At 39.1% G+C, this 25780-nt stretch overlaps 3 protein-coding genes across 4 annotated transcripts in view; 2 read left to right on the forward strand and 1 right to left on the reverse strand.

Annotated features, from left to right (window-relative positions):
* The first annotated feature begins 117 nt into the window (after positions 1-117).
* On the forward strand, positions 118-4063 carry grapb (GRB2 related adaptor protein b). The gene is made up of 5 exons (XM_024259496.2): positions 118-489; positions 565-662; positions 778-897; positions 2276-2585; positions 2656-4063. Exons 1-5 carry the CDS (start codon positions 412-414, stop codon positions 2833-2835), a joined length of 786 nt encoding a protein of 261 aa, XP_024115264.1. The 5' UTR covers positions 118-411; the 3' UTR covers positions 2836-4063.
* Positions 3870-25780, reverse strand: part of slc5a10 (solute carrier family 5 member 10) — a 29353-nt gene continuing 7442 nt past the window's right edge. For both annotated transcript variants that reach the window (XM_024259495.2, XM_036211961.1), the window contains 7 exons: positions 21668-21803; positions 11953-12060; positions 11715-11865; positions 11456-11624; positions 7558-7773; positions 5244-5337; positions 3870-5145 (listed from right to left, as the gene is read on the reverse strand). In XM_024259495.2, coding sequence (XP_024115263.2) covers positions 4952-5145; positions 5244-5337; positions 7558-7773; positions 11456-11624; positions 11715-11865; positions 11953-12060; positions 21668-21803 — 1068 coding nt within the window. In that variant the 3' untranslated portion in view covers positions 3870-4951. The remainder of the gene's footprint in view (positions 5146-5243; positions 5338-7557; positions 7774-11455; positions 11625-11714; positions 11866-11952; positions 12061-21667; positions 21804-25780) is intronic.
* LOC112137265 (protein FAM83G) lies at positions 14311-24195 on the forward strand. The gene is made up of 5 exons (XM_024259494.2): positions 14311-15555; positions 17507-17674; positions 18471-18595; positions 19856-21227; positions 23260-24195. The coding sequence occupies exons 1-5, from the start codon at positions 15082-15084 to the stop codon at positions 23632-23634; spliced, it is 2514 nt and encodes an 837-aa protein (XP_024115262.1). The 5' UTR covers positions 14311-15081; the 3' UTR covers positions 23635-24195.

The following is a 25780-nucleotide window of genomic DNA, read 5'->3' on the forward strand; positions in this document are numbered from 1 at the left end:
ATAAATTGCAGTCACCTTCAGGATCTAACATGACAATTACAATGGCATAAAATATGTTTGATTTACTGTAGAAGCTTTTACTCTTTCATTATTTTCAGTTTTTTGGTTACTCGTGTGCCCAACATCCATAAAGGGTTCAGTTTTAACCCTTACAGATGAAATGAGCTGAATTTCTGTCTAAATTTGACTCCTCTTAATCCCCAGAGTTTGAGTAGATGTTCAGCACATCCACGTGCTCATGCTCCATCATTTGGTCACATGGATGAGCAGAGGGACGCGCACAGAGGAGCTCTCATTAACTTGAGCACTCTGCGGTCACTCTGGCACCACCGCTGGTCTCCTCCGCCTTCTCGTCTCTTTTCATTCTTGAGCACACGCTTCTGTTGAGGCTCTTCATTGCTTTTTTCCAACATGGAAGCTGTGGCGCTTTTCTCATTCTCTGCGTCAGAGGGAGATGAGCTCAGTTTCCAGAAAGGAGACATTGTTAAGGTAAGTGTGTTGGTTACAGATGTGCTGTAGTTGTTGTGTTCTCTCAGAGTAATTAATTGTGTGGATGTGTTGTAGGTGGTAGAAATGGAGGAGGATTCTTACTGGGTCATAGCAGAGATTCAAGGAAAGCGAGGCTTTGTGCCTGTGAACTACATTTCCCTCCTTCCTCATCCGTAATGAAATCCTTCTACTATTTAACTTTTTTTACTCATTTGAAACACATTGGTTCTTCAAAGATGGTATCACAGGAGGAGATGATCATTTCTGGGCACCTGTGTGTTGTCACAGGTGGTTTGCAGGAGCAGTATCAAGGCTTGAAGCTGAACAGCGTCTTCGCTGGCAGGTCACCGGAGTCTTCCTGGTTCGAGAGAGCGAATCAGCCCCTGGAGAGTTTTCCTTCTCCGTTAGGTGGGTGAGAGAACTTAGCATACCCCACTTACACTCTTTAAACTCCCAATATTACACCTAAATGTGTTAATGTCTTGCCAAAACCCTGCCTCCCTTCCCTCAAAGGACAAAAGCTATAATTTCATTTAAAAAAGTATTCTGAAACATATTATTCTAAAGTCTCTGTTGTTGTTTGACAAAACTAGCAGCATCCACCTCTGCTTCAATGTCAGGGTCAACAGAGGCTAAAGCCAGGACAATTTTAGTACACTTTATGAGAACTTATGGCACTAAAAATATCAGAGTACAGAGAGTGTGTGTGTGGAGGTGTTATTTAGGCCAGCAGAGTGACGTGGGACACATTTAATCATGGGTGCTAAATGAAATGTGTTCAATAATCGGGACATTTCATAACAATCTTTTTTGTTGTTACTCAGGTACATTACGCAACTGCAGTCATGAGAGTTCATACCAAACGCGCATTAATGCCTGATGGCGTAACATCGGTCTTAAATGGAATGAGAGACACTTCATTTACCATGACTTTAAGCAATACGTTAACAGTGAAGAGTGATAAGAGATTGAATATGGCTAAAATGTGGTGTTTTGAAATCTGAATTTCAGCATTTTTGCAATACTAAGACATTTTAAAGGAGTGCAGTGATTCATTTTAACAATGATTCAGTTCATATAATTGGTGGTTGACGATACAATTTATAAAGTTCAGTCTCTTCTGAGAAATATAATAGCAACAAAAATGTAACCAGATTTGATGGCCTCAATTTTCACAGACATTTTCAACCATCAATCATTTATTCCTTCTGAAAACAGCAGACAGACTGGAGTTTATTCTTTCTTTTTTGTTCGATGTCTCTTTGGCGTATTAACGTAGGGATTGTCTTCGAGTGTGTGGAGGAGGGACTTGCTTAATCATCATTACGCATCGACTCGACAAACCCTGGGAGGATTACACGAAAAGCAAGTCTGAAGCTGAAATATCTTTTATTTGCCAAACAGTTTTGTGAACAAAAATGAGTCAGCTCCTTCTAAAGAAATAGAAAAGATCTCATAGAAAGGTGCTGATTTATATTCTGACAAGCGTTTTAGCAGGTTCCACTAGTTTAGAGCTGCCGCTGAGCAGACCGGGCTCATTCCAGTAATGCGATTCTGTAAGAGTCTTATGAGCCCAAACTGTTTCATCATGCTTGGCTCAGGTTGCGTTACCTCTATCTGGTCTATCAGTTTTTTCCACACTGTTTTTGGTAATGTCATTTTTTTTTACCCAACCCTAAATATTGACCTTTGAGTCCCTCACTTTCTGTACTGCATTAAAGCTCCAGAAGAGTGGAGTAAATTAGCTACCCGTGTTTCTCAAATCCTCACTACTTCTACTTTGCAGCTATGGCGACAGGGTGGAACATTTCCGAGTTTTGGAAGGGGGCGGCCAGTACTGCATCTGGGATAAAGCGTTTTGCTCGCTGAACCGCCTGGTAGATTTTTACCGAACGCACAGCATCGCTGTGGAGAAGGTGGTGTGCCTCAGGGACGCACCCTCATCTCCTCACCTCCAGTCACATCCCGCCCGTAACCCTTATCCCAGCCCGCACAGGCACAGCTCTCAGGAATCCCTCTGCTCGGCTCACCTCCACCCTCGCCCCTGTCACCCTGAGCGAGACTCCTCTCTGAATCTGCAGAAGCCCTTTCTGGAGGTATGACCTTCTCTTTCTGAGCATCGTGAGCATCTGCAGTGCCTGTATTGATGTGTCTGTGTTTGCGTAGATGCCCCATCTGGCTAACGCCCTCTGCGACTACACGCCCGGTCAGACCACACACCTGCACTTCCTGCGCGGGGACGTCATCGAACTGTTGGACTGTTCCAGTTCCCTGAGCTGGAAGGGGCGCTGTCGAGGCCGGGTGGGGATCTTCCCGCCCAAATGCGTGCACCCTCTGTACCATTAACACTACGCTACTACTTACCAACGTGAGTCTAGATCAGGGGTCTACAACCGAGGCTCCGGAGCCACACATGGCCCTTTTACCTCTCCAATGTAGCTCTTTGGCTAGCTTTGGTTAGCTTTAGCTTTGGTTATTTTATTTTATTTTTTTGTCATTTATTTTTAGATTTTTCAACAAGTTAGATAACCAAGCAAAGTTATGGTAAACAGTTTAATTTATTGTCCACATATTCATCTGTTGCAGCACGAGGATCCTTTTTGACACAGGGTTCGTTTTATTTTGAAAGGAACTTGGATGTGCTGTTTGCTATTTAAAAAAATATAACTGTTTTCATTCAATTACTTTAAAAGAAAAATCACATTTTATAAATCAAAAAATCTAAATGGCCTCAAAAATGTAATTAAAATAGTAGTTATCTAAGCATAAATAGAACTCAGCAGCTCTCGCTGGGTTCTGGACAGTAAGAAACTTGACCCAAATGACTTTTTCAGCATTAAAGGTTGCAGATCCCCGCTCTGTCTAATATGTGAAGTTATTAGTTAACACAAAACAGATTCAGATTTAGAGTGTAGGTGAGGTTTTTCAGTAACCTACTAGAAAAAAAAAGAATGTTTTGAATAAAAAGATTGTTTCAAAAAAGAGACCTAAAAACATGTAATCAGTCCACACATTTCCAGTTTTCTAACTGGAAAAGACAAGATACCGGTATAAAAGATCCTTAAGCTTCAAAATTTACGTTCAACTCCAGTTACGTTCAAGGTTTATCTTTTTGTTTTTGTCATACCTCAGTGCTCCTCTTGTCCGTTCATGCATAACAATCTAAAAAAAAACGTAACATAGTTGCATAACGACACAAAGACAGCACTCATACTTGATTAGTTAGGAATATTTAGCTCTAATTTACTTAGTGGGTGCTAAAATGATATCAGATAAACAGATTATTGAACACATGGATGTAGAATTAAAAATGGGATTTTGTCATTGTTTGATTTAGTTCAGGTTTGGTGTAAACACTGCAAATTTGAGTCTTATTTGACTTTTTTTTTTTTACCTATATTTCCCATTTCTGTTAAAGACGTTTGTCTTTTTTAGTGCATTTAGATAATTTCTGACAATACAAAAACTGTTGTACCCTTTAAATAAATCCCATCTCTGTAATTCACATCACTGTTTCACATCCTCTGTTTGTCATCTTATCTTTCTGTCTGTAGCAAATGCAATTAAAGAGTACAAAAAAAAACACAGTTGTTTGTTTGTTTATTGTCAAATATAACATATTCTGTGGACATTTTTTTAGTTTATTCTTCACCTCATTTGAGAATTCACAAAAGAGAAAAAATGCAAAGCGTGAGAATGTATTAAATTATGTTCAGGAATCAAATTTGAGACAGTTAATTTCTCAGTGAAAAGTACTGATTCTCTTTTAGTACATTGGGTGAGAAAGAAAGTGTTTTTTCTGGAGATCACAGATATTTGGTCTCCAAAAATACACTTTGAGCCTGGACTTTTTAGCATATTCACATTTACTAAAGTAGAAAGAATAAAAATGACTGATGCAGAAACAAAAAATCCCTGAAATATTTCATAAAAGACCTTTAAAATAAGTAAAAAAGATTAAGAACTCAGTTTAAATAAAGTAATATCACTTTTACAACAGAATTTATAAATGTTTCATGCCTATAGACCTGTTCAAATGTTTCTTGGCAAAAATTTGAATGCCCTCTTTTTGAAGAAATAATTCAGGATAGTGCAGAACGATCATAACAAAATCATTATATTACATTAATTGTAGCAAAAAGCATTTGGATTTTCATTTAAGAAACTTTATTTTCCTATTTTTCTGGGGGGGGGGGACCTAAATAAAGTCTATCTTAATAGTAATCCACCAAATAAATAGTAGATTTATTCTATTTATAAAGCAAAAATAAGAAATCAAACCGTTTCCAAAGCAGAATTTCTACTTGGAATTGAAGGTTTCAGTGAACATTTGAAAAAGGTCGGAGTTTTCACTTAAATGAAAGACGTGGCACAAACATGGCCTCCCTCCATATATCTTTTTGAATGCAGAGAGTTATCACATCTCTGATTAAAAGATTAAAAGTTCTGTCAGATCCTCCACTCAGGCAAAGTATGCGTACAGATAAATGTTGATGCTGACCAGCAGGACTGCATTGATGGAGCAGAACCTGGACCAGAACACGCTCTCTCTCAAGCTGGGGACTCTGGGAGCTGGAGTCTGCTGTGAGCAGCGCATCGCTGAGATGCAAGAGCTGGCTCCGTGTGCACATGTCATCTGATGTGTTGGCTCCGCGCCTGCATCACAAACACACACATGATAGTCAGTAACAGCAGTGTGTGAAGGCAGATGATGTGACTCAGTGGTTTTATTGCTGGTGAATAACCAGACTCACCCTGGGAACTACGGCGGCTGACAGAGGACACTTTCTGTAATGAAATATCCTGTTGTGGTTCTTCGGTTATTGTCCACCATGTCAGGTTACACACCTGGGAAAGGAGGAGAATCTGTTATAAAAGTGCTAACAATTACTAACCAACAAAGAAAAAGGAAGAAATTAAAGGAAGAAGGAAAAATTCAAAGGTGTTTTTAACACCTTAAGTGCAAAATTGCAATAGAATTTATGAGCATTTATTGGATATCAGAATAGTTTGTACATTAACCTTTTATGGACAATGGATGCTCTTAACATTCTCTCTTGCTAAAACTTTTATGTCCTGCAGTTCACTCTTGAAGATAATGGTTACGCCCTGTCACTTTAGGTATTAATAAAGTTTTAATTGACTTGTAACCAGTGGAAGTAGTTTCATTTCTTAGTCTTACAAACTGACACCCAGCGAGAGCCTAAAAATCCTTTATTTAAATGATTTCGAGGTCGTTAAGCCATTCATTTTTAGTGTTAAATAACTGGATTATAACAGTTTGTCTTTTTCTATAAAACAATTTTAACTTTTTTTTTAAGCATAACATTGGTGTTTAATTGTTAAAAAAAATCCATACACAAAACTGCAATTCCATACTTTAAGAACTTTGCATTTGAACAGTAACTATACATGGCTGAGCAGCAGATAGCCAACTAAAAATAAAAACCTTACTTTTCTTTAGGGTCAAAAGGCCATTTTAGAGGGATAGTTGCAGAGCTCTGCCTCAAGTGTTTGTTGAATGGAGATTAATTTGAAAGGTTGTGTGGTGACCACGAACACATCCATCTGATTTTATCAGCACATTAGGTTAAAGCAGTTAGAACTTATCCCTTCATCACCGATTATTTTTTGAAGTAGAGAGCTCTTGCCAACATGGATCTTGGTCTTGACTTTTTTTTTACCTCTGGTTTTGTGGGACTGCCCAGAGCATTCACTAAGAAGGGATTTTGCTTCTGATTGGTTGATCATCACCTAAACCATCATAAAACTCCACATCTGAGCAAATCCGGTCAAAGAAATGTAATAAAAAAGTACAAGAGTGCATTAGGAATGAAAAGACAAATAAATCATCTTTCTGCAGAGTTTTAGCGAGAGCCTTTAATTGTGGGAACATTTGCATCCAGATCCACATGTCAACACCGTAAGAGGCTAACAAAGCCTAGAAACGTTTAGCTGTTTTCAGAATCACAGGTAAACAGGTTTTAATCATTTTATGGATTCTTTATCTCTTGATGCCAATTGATGCAAATATGCATCAAACCAGTTCTGCTCCAAAATGACATTGATTTAATATTTAAATCAAAAGCATTTTTTTTAAATAAATTCAAGCCTCAAGGAATTAGTCAAACATGGAGTGGGATTACACAACTTTATGCCTCCCCCTCCCCTTCAAGCAACAAATCAAACTCTACTTGACTTTAATTGATAATCATTATATTTAACGATTCAAATGCGACATGTGTGTACTATATGCATGACTGCTAAAATGTCTATATGATTATCAATATTCACACTGTTAAGAAGATGGCATGATCTTCTATCATCTTTGTTTTGCTTTTTTTTTAAATTTTCCAATCACTTTTCTAATTAATTTCTTAGTCAAATGTATTCAATTATTTTAAATGCTTGACATAAATCAATAAAATTAAAATGAAATAAAAAATTAGATATTTTATTCTGCTATTGTTTAATAGTCATAGATGAAATGTATTCTTCTATGGCACATGTTTCTAATATAAAATATTTATTAAAGCTATAATAGTCATTGTAGAAGTTGAATTTTAAATTCTGGATGTGGATGGTTCTAATTATGTGGATACATTTCAATTTTAAGAAATTATTTAGTTGTTTTTAGAATTTTGTCTACTTCCACAGGTCAGTTTACTGTCTACATCTTCTCATCTTTTTTCATTTAGTCTTTGTTTATATTAAAAAATCCTAGAGGTGCTCGGATACTTACACTTTTAATTCATTTAAAGGAGATTATATGGGAGATTATATAGGAGTTTATATGAGGTGTTTTCCATTTCTGAATAACTCCTACAAATTCTCCTAAACATGTTCAGACAAGGAGCTTCAACTGAAAGGCTCATGTTTGAGTTGTGGGTTCAGGTTTCAGCGACAGTAGAGAAGATGAATGGATCAGGAGCTCTGAAAGTCCAAATATGAAAAATGTGTTTCTCTTTCACGGTTTCATTTTTCTCCTTTGCCCTGACTTTAACAGGTACCAAAGCAGCTGTGTCAACATAAGGCACACTTGCATTCTAAGTCATGATATGTGGGCACCTGCTCGTGGCTGGGCGGCGGCGTCAGCAGAGATATCACAGCGACCACGATTGCGGTGAGTCCACACAGCAGAATGGCGAAATGGAGGTAGTGGATGCCGCGCAGAATCATCGGAGCTGAATCTTCAACGCCGCATCTGGGAGGAGGGAAGGCGAACTCCAACACCATCCTACACATACCTACCACCAAACCCACCATGAGGCCCCAGAATGCACCCTGAGAACACAGAAACACTCACTGCAAAAACACAATCTTAAGAAAGTAAGAAGTTTTTCAAGAAAAAGTGAGATTTTCTAGAAACTAGTGACTAAAATATTTTCCTTAAAATAAAGATTCTTACACTATTTTTCTAACTCCATTTGCAGATTTCTTTACTTATTTAAAGACATTTTTTCAAATTTAAATCATTTTTGACTCCTTTTTAGGGAGCCTGTTTTTACAGAGCACAGATTAATTCAATCATACCTTAACAGAACGTTTCATTCCTGGAAAAAGCTTTGAGCTCAGATTCTGAAGCTCTCAATTTCCCACCATTATGTGTTGTTGTTCCCCCTTTTACAACTTAAGCATTGCGCCACAGCATAAACATCTGTTCACTTCCTTTTCTATTATTCAACCTTCTTAAAAAAATGTCATCTGTGCAGTTTCACTTGACACGAGAAAAGCTAAAACAAACTCGTCAAACATTTAAACAGCTCCAGTTGCATTACTCACCTAGTTGAGTCTACTTTAGTGTGATACCAAGGGACCAAATCTGTAAAGAATTGAGTGTAAAATATTCTTTTCCCAATATAAGTTAGTTGTTTTAATTGGGAATCACTTACAGACAAGAATTACTCTAAGTAGCCATAGTTTCCTAAAAACTTGAGCTCTGAATTCAGTCTATAAACTGTCATATCTAATAGAGCCATATGAAAATTCTTGGGTCTGCAGAGCCAGACGGCCCAGATTCCACATAATCTGAACATAATTCAATTCAGTTCATTTACTTTTTTAGCTGATTCTTTTTTGTTTTGTTGACATCCTATTACACCAGTAACTAAAAAGGCTTAGTTAATTTTTCAATAAACCCTTTATAATTGAATTTACACGTTTCCTTCTTAAGTTTTTAATATGTATTTTATTGCCTTTTGTATTTTGCTTTCATTTATTTGTTAATAATTTCCTCATTTTCTCTTTTTATTTATCTTATGTATTGTTATTATAAAACACTTTAGTGCCCTGAAGCCTTTTATAAGGTTCTGTATAAATAAAGATACTTCATTCATGACTAAATCATTTGTTTTTTTAAACAGCAAGTGTTTTAGACTTTTTGCACAACAGATCACACATCTCTAGGAATTTTTCCAAACTGTTCAGTGAAAAAAAAAACAAACTTTAGTTTGAACATAGATTCCAAAAAAGTGATTTATAATAAGTTGTATCCATGCTTGCCTCAAGATACATGAAAGAAATGATGGTTTTGTTCATCTTTTTAGAGGAGAGTTTAATCTAGATTTTTGCTTTTATTGTATTTATCTCAAAGCTTGTAGGAGTGAAACAGAACAGATATGGGACCATTTTTTTTCTTGGTACTTTTGCTTCTTGTAATATCTACAGACAAGCTGCTCTGGTGCATTAATACCTTCACAGAAAATCCCTTGCAAACAAGCATAAATTGGCAAAAGATAGAAATATGAATATTTTCAGGCAAAGAATTAAAGTAAGGAAAATTTTTAAACTTGAACTATCTTCTTTTCATTTAATGTTTATCTTGAATTATCCAAGTTATTTTCTATCTAAAATGTTTGTAGTGGAGTGTTTTAAAGATGGAAAAATAAATCCAAAATGCACACTGCAGACATATGGTTGCAAAAGATTAAAACCTTTTTCATTTGACCAGATATTATGTTGTTTTATTTATCTTTGTTCCACACCTTCCAAGCTCTTCTCAAAGTCAGCACAGTTAAGAAAATTTTTGTCTCATTTTTGTCAAAATCAATTTTCTCCATACTTTTGACATAAAAAACTGGATTTAACCCATAAAGACACAGACCAATGTTTCCTTCAAATTAAAAGCATGTAAAAAATATAAAAAAACTGACTGGACCACAGAAAAGTTTTCAGATATTTTTTCTGTTACACTATATCACTTTGGGTTCTTATGGGTTATGACTCAAAAAAACTGAAATTGTTCTATGTTTTTTGTTCAATTTTAAGGATTTTATGTTAAAAGTCAATAATAGTTGACTAGTAAGACTGTCATTATTTTGGAAACAAAAATGTAGTTTAATGTTCTTAGAGTAAGTGCTAGTTTTAGCTTTATGAGGTTTTATTAGGATGGGCCAACTTGTACTAAGATGGTTTGTTTTTGTTCTCAAATGAGTCTTTCTACTTATCACACCACTTTTTTCTATCACTGTAATAACAATAAATTACAATTTAGGTACGTACGGACACAAAAAAGCCATTTCCTTGTTATATCAAACAAAATACTTATTATTGGGCTGTATGACATTCAATTTTTGTCAAGAAAGAAAGAAAACTAAAAGCGTTTTAGCTCAATAGTAGATATATTTAGATATCTTGTTCGTTTCTTTTGCTATTATTTAAGCTACCCCTTTGCATGTGATCTCCAGAGGACTAGTTTGTGTTTTTTACAACCTTTCAAGGTCATTGTAAACACAAAAAACACATAAACTTGACACTTCTGAACTTTTTTAGCAGGTAAAGAGCAATATTGACATTTAGCACATAAGCTATGGGGAAAATCCTGTTATTACTCAAAGACCTGCGAACAAAAATCTTTATTTAAGCAACTGAGCAGCATGCCAACAAATACAGAACACACCCAGACCATGCTCTAGTTAAGAAGAGAGACTTGAGCCTATAAACTCGGCAGACTTGTCCACACTTGCAACTGGACAATGTTGCAGAATAAACTCCACTATCTCCAGATGCAGTTTCTGCTCTTATCTTTTGTTTTCGATGCCTCAGTGAATCTTTTCTGATAACACCTTCACTCACTTCTTGTCTTCACATTGACTTTATCTCTTCTACATGAGAGCAAAGTACGATGTCGGTTTCTTTATGGGGGAAGGACAAACAAAGCTCTTTGTAAGGCGCAGGGCCAGGGGAGAAACAACACAAAAACTCCAGAAGGCGTTCACACGTTTGCAAACACAATGGACTTCACACCGAGCACTGAGAGAGAAAACCTGCCGGGCAAAGATGAATCCCATGTGAGGCTAATAAAACTCTGCAGCGAGCAGAGCACCAAGGAAACCTGGAACATGTTTTGCAGTGTCCTAAATGCAATAAACGCACAATAAAGTCAGTGTTTGTTTGCTCCTGGACATTTTTTTTTTTTAAATTCACATTTCTGTAATTTTAGTCAACTTGTTACTGTCATTCCAGCTTCTGAAAATGTCACCCGAAACAACCAATTTTGGGAGAAAAAATATAAATAAATCCCTAAAGTCTCACTCTGATTATCTTTTGATCTATTTTAAAAGCATTCCCAGTGTTATTTTTCATTATGATTATGCCGTTTACACACAAAATCACAGAACCTGTGTCGTTTTCTACAACATCGTTTTTGCAGAGTGGTGTAAGCCCACCCCTATTTCCCATCATCCATTTTAAAATACTCCCTTACCCCCACACCCCCAATCTAAGATTACTGGAGCAACAAAATGGTGAGCAATACTGGAGTTATCAAACCGTACAGATTTGAGACAGATGCCAGGAAAACAAAAACTTATATGGATCTATTTGTCTGCAAGTTTATGGAGAGAAAATAGAATCACCTCAATTTGTGCATGCATAACTCTTGAGCAGATTAGGGAGTTTATGGCCTGCCGTTGTAGATCATACGTCATATTTACAAGCTTTCAGACTCGTGGTGTTTTAGCCTTACCTGCTCATTGGTTCTCTTCCAGAAAATAGCCAATGCAAAGACAGCAGTAACAGGCGGGGCAAGGTAGCTGGTCACTGACTGGATGTAGACGTAGAGTTGGCCGCTGTTGGCCGACTGCAGGATGGGGATCCACACCACGCTGACCACCACCAGGATCACAGTCACGATCCTGCATCAGAAAGAACTCAGCATCCTTTCAGTTTTCTCCACAAACAAACATCATTAGTCTCACTTGATGACAAGTAACCGACTCCACTACCTGCCGACCAATAGCAGCTCCTTCTCAGAAGCTCGTGGGCGGTGCTTCTTCCAGATGTCCATGGTAAAGAGTGTGGAGCTGCTGTTGAAGATGGAGGTCAAGGATGACATCAGAGCCGCCATCATGACGGCTATCATTAGGCCCCTCAAGCCTGCAGCACAGAAGCATGGGCGTGAGCTGAGGAAAGTTCCTCAGAGGATTCAGGAAACCAGAAAGTGACAGGAAACGGTTGTCTCACCACTTGGCATAAGTTCAATGACCAGCTTGGGAAAGGCGATGTTGGAGCATCCCACCTCCGCTCCACACACACGCACACACTCTTCTGGATCCACACACCCAACTGAGTCTGGAACACGAGTATGGACACGAGCTACAATGCAGAATGACTCTTCATTTGCTGTATTTCTTATAATATATATTTTTAAATTCTCATTTAAACACCCTGTTTTAAAAGCCCATCCTTTAAGCGTCTTCACCCTATTCAGGGTCGTGGGATTGCTGGAGACCTTTGCCCAGCTACTGCTGGGCAAAGGTGGGGAACATAGTCTGTTGCAGTCACACACACATTCTCATCTAAAGAACTCTTTATGACCATCCATTAACCTATGAAGCATGTTTTGGACTAAGGGAGGAAGATGGATAACCTAGATATAACCAATGCATGCATGATGCATGAAGAGAACATGCAAACTCCACACAGAAAGGATGCAGCTGGAACAACTACGACACCATCCAGTCCTGTTTTAAAAACATTCTGCTTATTTTTGTCCCATTTTAGGGCAAATACTATTTAAAAGACAAACAAGAATCAAAAATGTATTTTTACTTTATATTTACTTACAGTAATATTTGCCCAGGACTAAAACATTAAATTGATCAAAACTTTCTGAAGTGTGGAGTTGTTTGAAGACATTCCTGCTTTATACTTCCAGTTTTCACAGCTTGTATTATTTATCTTATTTTTGAATGTTAAATTCCAGGAGTTTGTTTAATTCACCATGCTTTCTTCCAACTTGTAGTGTTCTCAAAAATGCATTTACAAAGACTTTAAAGTGCATCCATTTACCATTTATGAAACCCTTTACATCATTTTAACATCCTTTAAATACATTTATTTTTAAATCTTGGTAAAGTTAGCAGTTTCAAAAAGACCAAATGTTCTCAACATATATGAAGGACATTTATAAAATAATGTAATATTTAAATAGCATTTTTGAGTATTTCTTTATTTAATTGTGATGAATCAGGAGCAGATGGAGACATTTTGTTTGAAAAAGCTCTTCTTTGACATTTTTGTTGCACTGCTAATGTTAAGTCGAGGATGTGAAGGGCTGTAAGCTAGTGTTATAAATGGGATGATGGGAAATCAGTAAGGGTTTACTTCCACACCAACAATCCCACCCATAACTCAGAGGCAAAATTCTGATGAACTCCTGCCAATCTGCACAAACTTTTGTCCTAGAAAACCGGGGTTTTAAAGGAATTTCTTCTGTTTTTAGGGCAAAACTGTCTATCTTTTTCTACAACACAAAAGCCTTAAGCCTTATTACTGAACACTTCACAGGTATCTGTGCAGTTTTATCAGAAAAATTTGCTTTTTAAAGGAGTGAAAGTACTTCATTATAAGATCAAATATTTAGCTTAAAATCTACTTCAATTCCACAAGTTAATTTAGCTTAAAGAGGGGGTAATAACTTGTTCAGCGACAAATGTTCTCCCATAAGAAACTAAGTAATTATCATGGAGGTTTTACAAATATTAATCATTACATTGAGCTTTCTTGTCCAAAAAACCTAATACATCAGATTTTCTCTATAGACTGCAAGCATAGCACATTTTTGTCAATTTGGTTAATGTTTTATGTAGATAACTGAACAACTATTAACCCAAAAATTTAAATTGGTCATCTATTACAATGATTAATCATCAGATAATCCAGCAAAACAGTATAGTCCCACCGACCATTTTTGACATATTTTAAATTGTAATCATGCCGTTTTCTAAGAGAAAAAAAAATGTTATTTTCTGGGATATAGTTTCTACAGAGCAGCAGTGATTAATTAGAAATTCACTTCTGAGTTGTTGTTGGGCATGTTGATGTGGAAGTAAGCCTGCTCCCATTTCCCGTCATCCATCTGTGTGCACACTCTCGTGCTCTAGCTTACAGCTCCTCACACACCAGTGCAACAAAAATGGTAATATGGAAGCTATTCACTTATACAGTTTTCAATCAGCTTGGCAAACGAAGGCGTGGATGCATCAGAATGGAGTGCAGCAGGGTGCTGGCCTGCCCTCTGCAGCTCCTACGTCACAGCTACAATCTATTTTAAACAGCACTTTTGTCTCCTCTTGATTCACAACCGTACAAATAAAGAAATAAATGCAAATTTAAGATAGTGTCAAAAAATGCCACAAGAACATGTTAAAAACACAATTTTCATCACTTCAAATAGTAAAAAAATTGACCACATGGACATAAGTGTATATTTTATTGTTATAGAGTCTTTCAGTCAGCTATACAGGAGTACTACATAATTCACACTGATAAAGGGGGCAGTAAACTCTCGGTGTCTGTCCTGTTGATCAATCTGGATTAGATAACCCCCGCGCGCACACACACAAATACACAAAAATGTCTTTTGACTGTCCTGCCAAGAGGGAGGGTGGGGTTTGGAGCCTCCCTTTCCTAACCAAGTTCCGGACACTCCGCCTTTTTGGCCCCGGTGATCAAGTTTCCGTTACCGAATTCCTGGAACAGGCATTCGCCGGTGGACGGAGCGGTCCGCCGGACCTCCAGCCTCTTAATCGAGTCAAGAAAAGTCAAACCGGCGAAAATGCTGACGCGGGGAAAAGTTTACAGCTGCCACGTCGATGACGCTGACTTCATGTGCGGACATCTGGGAAGTTATGGTGTGAAGGAGGAAAAGTGAGCCGTCAGCGCAACAGTTAGGCTGACTCATGCTGTTTCAACACGACCGGAGGAGGTTTGATGGCCGCCGCTTCCATCTCTTGTCCCGCTCGGGACTGACTCACCGGCAGACAGGAGCACACTCATCCACAGCTGTTTGCCCGCCTCTCGTCTGCATTGCCCGGGGTCTGGAGCCGCCGCTGGGGCGATCCATCCCCTGTCAGGTGAAAGGCGTGGCTCTGGGCGGGTAGGCTTTGTTCCAGCTACACCTGAGTGAAGGATCCAGTTACTTGAGACTGAGACTCCCGTGAACGCCTCTCCCATACACCAGTATCAAACGGACCCATGTTCTCGGGGTCACGAGCTCTTTTCACGCGGACATTGTGTGGACCGTAATGACTCCTAGAGGTTTTATCGGACCGGATCGGACCTAACTTTTTTAGGGACCGAACTGGGATCATGGCGCTGTCTCAGATCCAGTGTCTGGACGATCACCACGTCAACTGGCGCGTGAGCGAGAGCAAGCCCGAGTTTTTCTACAGCGAGGACCAGCGTCTGGCGCTCGAGGCTCTCATCAGCTCGGGCCATGATGCGTTCACGGACTACACCAGCAAGCACGGCGTCCGGGAGTTCCTCTCGGAGCTGGAGTTGGAGCGCATTGTTCGCACGGCAGAGGCCTACCGGCCGGGGCACGAGCATCACCAAAAACCGGAGCTGGCGGGACCCGCCGAGGAAGGAGCCGATGACGGGGAGGTCTCGCTGGAGTACTGGCCGGACCGGTCCGAGGCCTCGGTGGTCGAGCTGGACCTGGGGTGGCCCGATGCCATCTCGTACCGGGGGGTCACGCGCGTGACCGTGCACACACAGCCTCCCGCTGACGGGCACACGCACATCAAGGAGGTGGTGCGCAAGAACATCGCATTAGCCCAGAAGGTATAGAACACGCACTAACGACTCTTTCTAAAACAAACCAAAATGATGACGTAAGCACGTGTGTAGCGTTTTAGCTAACTTTTTAGGAACTTCCCATACAACATTGTAAATGAATAAATAGCTTTAAAATAAAATATAGAGAAAAAACTCGAATGTTTTCGGCCTACTTTTTACGCTGTTTGTGTTGAAAAATAAATTATTTATTTTATTTTTTCATAGAATGAATAATACAGCTGAATTAAGTGGGTAATGAAAATATTTTCTTTTCAAAGAAATTATTCCAAAAACAGCTATTCGCCCACCATATTGGCTACAGTATATTTTTTTGGTAATGATTCCTTTGTTTTGTAAAGTAATAATAACATATCATCATATGACGTGAACTGAATTGTTTCACTGATTTAAGTTAAATGTTTTGTTTTTGAAATCATTTATTAATTGCCAATAAACACCTTATGGGTGAAAATTATACATAAAAAAGCAGGTATTAGCCTAACATGAAGATGCTACTGCATCCTAAATGACTTTTCTTTAAATTAAAGAATGATTCAACACCATCTAATGTAAAGCTGGATTGTTTTGTTGATTTATAGTGTATTAAGTCACAATAAACGTATTTTTTTATGAAAAATATTCCAAAAACAAATATTAACCTAGCATAAAAATGGTCACCGGTTATATGTTTTTCTTTTTCCCCAAAGAAATAATAATATAACGCAATCTGAATTGTTTTTTTGATTAAATAGTGTATTATTTGTAATTAAACACCTTTTTTGTTGGGAAATCATTGTAAAAACAGGCATTAGCTTAGCATGGAAATAGCAACAACATCCTTAATGCTTTTTTTTTCTTGAAAGAATAGTTTCATACTTGAAGCTGATTCTTTTTTTGTGCGTGGATGAAATTGAATGTTTCTTTATTGAATAGTGTTTAAACTGCCAATGAACACCTTTTTGAAAGGACATTATTTCAAAAACAGGTTAGCTTAGCATTAACTCAGCTACAGCTTCATAAATGTCTTTTTGTTTGTTTTGCAGCTTTAGGCTGCTAACCTCCATTCCCACCATAGAATCAACGGAGCTATATTTATAGATATAATATAAAAAAAAATGCGGTTAGAGAATTAACAGGTATGAAACATAGCTACACGTGTTAATGACGCAGATATGACTCATTATGTGTCACTCATAGAAAATTTTGATCAAATATTTAATGTAAGTCAGTCTTCTAGGTGTTTTCTTTTTTATTGAGTTTGGTCCAATCCTTCCTTTATATTTAATTCCACAGTTCAAATTAGTAAAATGTTATAAATCATTTTTGTTTCTGTTTTGTCTCACAAGATTGCTTCACTTTCACACCTCCAGGCTTTTTAATAAAACAACTTTTGGCTTGACGTGCCAGTAAAAAAATGCACTGACGTCACTCACGTGCTACATGCCAGCACTGCACTCATCACCTTTAACCCTCCTATGCCTAAATGCTGGGACGTGCATTCCTCATGGGACAGCATCGCACGGAAACCAGACATGTGCTTGAACAAAGTAGCATTGTTTTTTTATTTTGTGATTCTGCACAATTTAGTCAATGATTTTTATTATCTTCTGGAAACATTTAAACTAGTACTATTCCTATTCTAGTCCATTTTAGTCTCAATTGATGACAAAAACCTTTCAATGGCATTTATAACAGGACGCAGCAGGTTTTATGACCTAACCCTGCCATTTGTAATGCTCTGAATCAGAAAGATTGCAACCATAGACTGCTGCAAACATCCTAGTTGTAGTTTAAGGTTGTTGCTCAGAGTTAGTTCTCTTAAACCCGATGCTTCCTTTAAGGATTTACTGAGTTCATTATTGTAGATAAGAGTAGATTAAATAGACAACGCCCTCAGATCAGGAAACACTAACACAGACCGTGGCTTCCTGTGTTGCTTTTTCTCATGTGTGTGCAGGTGATAGCGGTGGTGATGGACGCGTTCACAGACGTGGATATCTTTCGGGACCTGCTGGACGCATCCTACAGACGGCGAATCCCAGTGTACATAATCATCGACCCCGCTGCGATTCCCTGCTTTCTTTCCATGTGTGGCAGAGCCAATATGCACCGCGGCCACCTAAAGGTACCTTTCATGCACAGATGATGTTTTGTCAAGCCGGTTGGACACACAGGCGCTTGAGATAACGATACACACAGCACGGCTAAAAGCAACAAAAAAAAAAACGACAATCATGCTGCAGTGTTTGGAAAAGGATGTTAAAAAACAAAAAAATAAACTTCAAACATAAATTCATGGATGTGTTCCACAAATATGTGATGTAGGCGGACCTGCCCTGGCCCGAAGGCCTGTAAGTAGCATGCATCAGCTAGCTGTTCCTGGTTGACTTAAAACTGGTCTAGGCACTAACAGAAAATACTTAGTGCTGGGATTTTCTCCACATTTTAGCTGGAGGCTTTACACATAATAATCACATTTCCGTCTTGGCTGCGGGGAATTAAGCAAGTCGCAGTCTGATAAGTTTCCCTCTCAGAGTTCCTCTCCGCACGCTAATGGCCAGAACCTCTCTCATCTCCTTTCTTATCTTTTCTTTCTGCTTCACCGGTAAGCATTTATGATGTCCCGTGTTTTGTCGCTTTTGCCCAGGACTTCATCTCGGCGTGGAACCACACCCTCATCACAAAGCTTAAGACAGACACCACAGGGTGTGTCCTTGGAGCATGCACACATGTCCTTGCTGGATCCTGCACACTCACCCAGCTTATAGTGTTAAAGCATCCACTTTTTAGCAACAAGGAAGCTGGTTGTTCTCACTTCCCTCATTCTTCTCTGGCCTTTATTACCCTTTGTGTCCTGAAAAACCCATAAATGCAGATTCTTGTAGAGTGAAATGACCCCTTGGGTGTTTTTCGTTTTGCAGAACCTGCGCGTGCGCTGCTGCGGAGGTGTGGAGTTCTTTACAAGATCGGCACAGAAGGTGCGTGGATCTCTAAGCCAGAAGTTTCTCCTGGTAGATGGAGATAGAGCCATCTCTGGCTCATACAGGTGAGCGCACTTTTATGACAGTTATGTTTTTATTAAATAAAACTTCCAGATTAAAATGAATCCCGCAAGAACACTCACTTAGAAGTTCCTCTCTGTTTTCACTTTATTTCTTCTTTTTCGGCTGAAGCAGTCAGGAGTTATGGGCTATTTTGGTCTGGATAAATCAACCACACACATGCAGCTCAGCAGAAAATGTCTGACAGAGACAGTTAGCAACCAGCTGATGAACAAAGAGCAGTATTTAGCAGCTCATCCAATCCTCAGTATCTGGTGGGAAGTGAAGAATGTGTTGTATTGTGTCAATAGAGGGTTTATAGTCTTGCAGCTTTGCTTTCAGGAAGTTGTGTCAAATTTGATTATTTAAAATCTCACAGTTAAATTATTTTTCATTGTCGGCAGTCTACACACACGTGTAGTTCTGACCGCACCACACTTATTTATTCCTAACTTAATAGGGCACAAGAACAAAAACATTGCACAATGTAGCTGGAATGAGTAATGTCTACAACGTCTGGTGTTTTTCCTTTTAATCAGCGAGTGTTGCTGTTGGACCGACTGCTATCGACCGGAGTTCATTTCTCTAAATTTGGAAAACAGTCTCACACAAACAATTCTCTCTTTTTTAACCTTTAAAGTGACACAACTTCTGCAAGTTCTATTTTTCTCAGTATGTCAGAAGTTGGTGCATTCAAAGAGTGCACCAACTGTGACTTCAGGGGGAAACACATAGAGGAATAAATAATCTGCTTGGTTTGTTGGGTTTAAAGGCACATTTTTTTTTGATTGACTGTAAAAGGGTTCCCAGTGGTCTTTTAGTTATGAGTATCCTGTAGCCAAAAAAAAAAACAAAACAAACAAAAATAAACTGTCATTTATAAGACATAGCTTCTGAAAATCAGCAGTAGTTTATTAGAAATTCCCCCCTGAGTTGTGGGCGGGACCGTTGGCAGCCCCGACCAACTTCCTCTCCTCGTTACTGAGAGCTCGGAGAAGGGAGCTTGTGGCCCGTCCAGCATTACGTCATAAATATAATTTTTTCCAAACTTGTCTGCCCCCAATTCATAATAATTTGAATAAAGGAATACTCAGAATTTTTTTGCATCTTTAAGATGACGTTTCTTCATATATGTCAGAAAAATACCACAAGAACATGTTAAAACCACCAAAAACACACTTTTAAAAGCAAAAAGAAAAACAAAATTTAAAGACACTGGAAGTCATTGCTGTGGATTGAGATTTTTGTATTTGTGTGTATTCCAGTTTCACCTGGTCCTCCTCCCGTTTGGACCGTAACCTCATCACGGTCGTCACTGGCCAGGCAGTGGAGACCTTTGATGTACACTTCCGCGACCTTTACCTCATGTCCAGAAGCGTTTCACTCAATAAGGTTTCCATGGAAGATGAACCAGCCCCTGACCCAGTTCCTCTGGTGGCACCAACTCCTGTTCCTGCTTCTGTTGCAAGAAAACTAATTAACCCCAAGTATGCTCTTGTGGCCTCGGGCACAAGCCCCACTTCCTCTGATCAGAACTCCAGCAACAAAAACTCAAACTCTCAGAATCCCACTGGGCTGAAAGTGATGAAGGGACATCTGAAGGATGTTGTGGAAGAACCGCCCTTGCATCCTGGCTTAGCCGATCTGGAGAAAGCATATTTGATCCCGTACCTGCCCACCTGGCCAGAACCGGATCCTCCAAGTGATGTGATTGGCTTTATCAATATCAGGGACGAAAAGAGAGCCCATAAAGTTCACTTACAGAGGTCGGAGCGGTTTGAGGTCAGTCAGGCTATCCGCTTTAGCTCACCACTGGCTCCACAAGCCCACACTGAGGAATCCACTTCAAGTCAGCCTGTGGCAGAGGCTCAAAAACCTAAGGAGCAGTCTGGAAGTACAAGCCCAGAAGCCTTAAGCCCCAAAAGTTTACCCAACCAAACACTTAGTCCGCACACAGCTGAGAACAAAGACAGTACTGATGCTACGGATTCCCCTCAAACATCCCACACTGCTCCAGTCCAGGAGCCCCAACAAACAAACGCACCCGCCTCCTCTTCCCCTTCCAAAGTTATTGCTGAAGCAAGGACTGCTGCTGACAGCGCTCAACAAATTTCTCAAGCACAAACTGCTGCTCCCCCTGTTCCTAAACGCCGTACCCTCCAGCTAGTCATAGATCCCACCTCTTCTGAGCAGCCTGATAACACTCAGGTCACTCTAGTCAAAATGGACCACAAGGAAAGTCTAAAAACGGCCTCAAAAGGGCAGACTCCGAGCCGCCTTCGCCTAACCTCCAGAGACAACGACTCCGGCAGCAACGAGGAGGGCAGCCAGGACAGTACCAAAGTCATGTGCGACCGAGCCGTCAACGATGACCCCTCCAGTGCGTCCACAGCGTCAGAGGAGGAACTCTCCGACTACTCACAGCTGCAGCAACACGACCCTCTGACCAACGGAGTGCACCAAGGATCCAGCCGAGGCAACCATCAAGGGGATGGGCTCAACATAATGGCCCGCTTCTCTCAAAGCATGCTGGACCTGCGGGAGCCCAGCCAATCAGAGGACACGGCTTCTTTGATTCGTCAGTCCCAGCAGCTGCGCCAGATGGGGCACCGCTCCCCACACAGACACATCGGACAGGTAAGAACCCTGCTTTTTTTTATTCCATTTTACATATTCGCAATGATCTATTTGTGTCCATGCAACAATAGGGATTATGATGCTTTGATCTTTGATGGTTTTATTATTGGCAGTTTGTTGCAAAAGTATATTTAAAAAAAGGAAAGAGAGATTGTCTTTCATATTTGGTCATGAACTCAGTAGATTGGAACATTCCTAACGGTTAGTAAGTTTGGCAGAAGGAAACAGAGGTTCTCGGAATTTCGACAGCATAATTAGATTTACAGGAATCAAAGAGGATCCCGCTCACCTCTGCGCGTTGTGCAACATGTTGGTTGCTTTTTGTCCTCACTGATGGCAAAGCCAAAGCAAGCTGCTGCTTGCTGGAGCGGGACATCTTACATATTGATAGTGGTATTTTCCGCCCCCTCTGTTCGCTTTTATTTTAAGACGGGACACACCTGGATAGAGCGCTCTGCTGATCATGCCAGGGAGGATGATGAAGATGAAGGGCAGCAATTTCAGATAGGCGGCGAAGATCGATGCTCCTTTTACGTGACTCATGTTTTTGGCAGATAGGGAGCGTTGTACGATGACCTGCACACACAAAACACACACAAATAAGAACGCAAATACACATTCAAGTGGAAATAAATGAAGGACTAAAGGAGCTCCAACTGAAAATTGGTGAAAACACACTACATTACCTGGTGACAACAATTTTAGAATAAAAGACTTCAGAAACAAGCCCCACTAGTAACTTAGACAAGCTTATAAAATCTGAAAATTTTCTTTAAATAAGCAAGAAAAAAAATATCTGAGTTAAAATTCTAGTCATTAAGATATGTTTTTTGATACTTTATTGATATTTTTTTTTGTCTTACAATACAAAAAACAAGGGTCTTTTGATTTTCTTTAGATCCCGTTTTTGCACATATATGACATTGGTTTGCTGCTGCTTTCATTTTAAAAGGTCTTTTAAATCACATCAGATGATCCATTACATCAGAATCATTGTAGAAGCTAGATTTTACTACATGCTTTGCTTTTAAAGATACCAGGAGCACGTGTGATGGCGCGTGGTTATGCAAGACGTTGGTTTTGAATCACCTTCAAACGTCATTTTTCTGCAGGTCTTTGTGTCTGGCTCGTTTCTCGTGTTTGTGTCCCTGATTAGATTTATGAGTGTAGTTGTTATCAGCTTGAGAAAACCTTTAGGTTTCCCTTTACATGAAGAAACAGCCTTTATTGTCACCTGTAAAGTCTACTGCTGTTGTAGGGGTGTGAGTATGGTTGTATTTGTTATCATGTTAGGACCACTATAACCATCCCTGGGAGAAATATAATTCTGGGGACTAAAGGTTGACCATAATGCTGAATAATGTCACTTCTGTGGCTGGTTAGGTTAAGATTAGTCATCAACGAGTAAAGATGAAGAGTTTAGGGTCCGGGCTACATAGGAAATGAGGAAAACCATAGTGCAGGATTGTTGGTTTTAATATATATATTTTTGACATTTATACAACGTAGTTGATATTTTTAAAAGAAATGCACCAACTGACTAGAAATAGATGATTGAATAGCCTTCATGCTACAGAGTTAAAGGAATCTATATTTTTTCCAAGACATTTAGTTGTTTTATTGAAGGTTTCCATGTTTAAAAAATTATATATATGTATTTGTGACAACAATCAAGAATATTGATGCTGAACTTTTATTCACAGACTCCTTTAACCCTTTTAATACCCAAGTTGTCATTGGTGATGCCTAATACCACATGGCGTGACTCAGCTGATTCTGTAGCCAATAAAAGCAGCTTTGCACCAATATGTAAACCATTACTAACATAAAGTGCTGCTTAATGTTTCAAAGCTGCTTTTCACTGAAATGAAATTATTATTCCGTAAACGGTTAAAGAGTTACGGTAGTCAAAAGAACGAAGAGTTAAACTCTAAAAATTAATCTTAGCCGACATTGTTAAACTCAATCGACTAAATTTTGGGGTGAAATAGACTTGAACACCATTTGAACACCTTTTCTCTTCTCCGTTCAGCTGTTCCAGACCTCCAGATCTCCAGGTCGTGACGCCAGGCTCAAAGGACCCAAAGTAATCATTGCTAAACCTGGAAGTTTCCATCGCCCCAGTCGAGCGGCCGTGCCCGTGATCGGAGGGTACCGCTACTGGCAAGGCCAGACAGGGCAGTCCGATTCAAGCCACCTGCAGGTGGAGGGCCGGTCCGGACGCTCCCCACGCCGACACAGCCCGGGCTACAGGAAGGCTGAGCAGATATCGCAGGAGCCCAACGCAGAGCCGCCGTCAGGCTTTTTTGGAATGTCTCTCTCAAAACTTGGCAACTTTAGAAACTCAAGAGCTCGGGGAGGTGCTGCTCAGAAGAAAGTTTCTCAGAATAATAAAGCTGTCAGGTAGAACTGCCAGCGAGGAGGAGATCTGTCTAACTTCTGTGTCATTTCCAAAGTCTTACATTCAAGAACTATTTATAATCATGGATGTTAGAGTGTGCAAAATTAACCTGATACTGACGGATCAGTTCGGCTTGTGTTTACAAATGTCGACTAACTGGTTGACAAGGAACTGTTTGATCGGATAATCCGAATGATCAGATGTGGTTCTATGTTTGATGAGTTCTGGTTATTCTTTAGACCCTGTAGTCCTTTCAACTTTATGTACAACAAATGTGTGTAGTTTACCTCAATGGATTTCCTCCTCTTCTTTCTACTGTGACAGGAGCATCTGTCCAGCAGACTCAGATCAAATACAACTGAGTTTTGTAAGTAGTGTTATATCTAATCAAGCTTTGTTACTGAAGGCAAACATGAGTTTACTGATGCAGAGAAGACTGTACTAGCATTTCCATGTGTTCAATTACTAGGCAATAAAAACAAAAATGTTTCAAATGTCAGAATGTTTGACATTAATCATTGTCACGGGACAAAAAGTGAATGTTTTAATAAAATTACAGAATGTTAATGAGCAGATTGTGTCATTATCTTAACAGCCCTGATCTGGGTCAGTCAGACTGCAACAACTGATCTGCAATGTTCATGTAGGAGCACGGTGAGGAGTGTTTAGAATGTTTTTAGGGCATGTCCATCATAACTTATTTATTAAAACGAGCTGGACAAAAAATAGAAGAGGGTTGAATATTTAGGTTCAATAAAGATGCTATATATGTACTTTATTTGGATTATTTAAGCACATATTTGAGCTGCAGTGCTGTTGGCCTGTTTCTCTGACACCTGGCTGACTTTTCGATCAATGTTCAACTCACACGTTGACCACTAGGTGGTGTTTTACTCACTTTGTTCAATGTGCTCAACACAACTGAAATGTTTACGGCTTATTGGGGTACATTTGTACAAACTCAGTTGTTTTATATTTCAAATGAAAATTGCGCTAAAATGTACGGTGGCCCTGAAGTGCAAATCGGAAACACAACAGGAAAAAATGTAAAAGATAAAAAAGCAAAAGAAATAATAAAGCAACACCACATTTTAGAAACACAAAAACATCATGGTAAAAAATGATATAAAATAAGTGGGAAATGTTTCAGAAAGCAAAAGCAATTTCCAAAAAATGTTAAAAAATGAGAAACCGTAAAAAGTAGGTATTAAGGGACATCACCATTGGATGATAACCTTTGTTCACATTTTCAACCTGGAAGTAGTTTGGCATGGCATTATCTTCTGATAGAGGATATTTCTTAAAGCTAAAAGTTTAAGAAATTTTGTAAAAAGCTCATAAAATTGTTTCCACAGTTCAGGCCAAACATTCTCCTGCTCTCCTTTGTCAATTCTCAGTACCTACCTTTCCGGTTTCTTATTTTGTTTCATTTCTAACATTTCATTTTAATTTCTGGAAATTAATTTGGTTTTCTGAAATATTTTCTTCATGTTTTCTGGAATTTTAGTGTTGCTTTTTAGAATGTAATGCGATTAGCACCTCAGGGCCACTGTTAAAAAAATGGAGACGGATTATTTAGCTGTCATGTGATTGTCAAACTATACCCTACCGAGTCACTTTGGGGCTTCTGGACTCCAAAGGTTCATATAGAAGATGTTTAGCTCCTCATCTGAGTAGCTTCTTGGGTTCTTCAATGAGGAGCGAAACATTTTAAAGATCCAGTTTCCCTGAAGAAAATAAACCTGAGATTTAAGAAAAAAACTATCTCCAGATCAGCCCAGTACAAACCAATGCTACAGGTGTAAGCCCATCCTATGAATAAATGAAAAGTGAATTATTAATTATGTAAATTAAAAAAGAGGTGATTCAGGTGCAGTGTGAATCAAACAAACTACTACTGAAAAGCAGAAGTTAACAGAAGACGGTAAGTGACACAACTGCAGTAAATAACAAGACAAAGAAGAAGCTTGAATGTTAAAAATGTGAAACGTCAGTAAATATGGTGCAGTGAGAAGGTGTTTATTGTATGTTAGTCAAAAGATTAGCAGGACTAACTGGTTTTCTATGTACTTTTTGAGGTCTTTTTGTCCCCCCAACAACTGGATGATGTTTTTTTTTGGTTTGGTGAAGCATAAAATCAAACCAAATTCAT

Source organism: Oryzias melastigma, linkage group LG1, assembly GCF_002922805.2.
Source record: "Oryzias melastigma strain HK-1 linkage group LG1, ASM292280v2, whole genome shotgun sequence".
In the NCBI taxonomy this organism is placed as follows: Eukaryota; Metazoa; Chordata; class Actinopteri; order Beloniformes; family Adrianichthyidae; genus Oryzias; species Oryzias melastigma.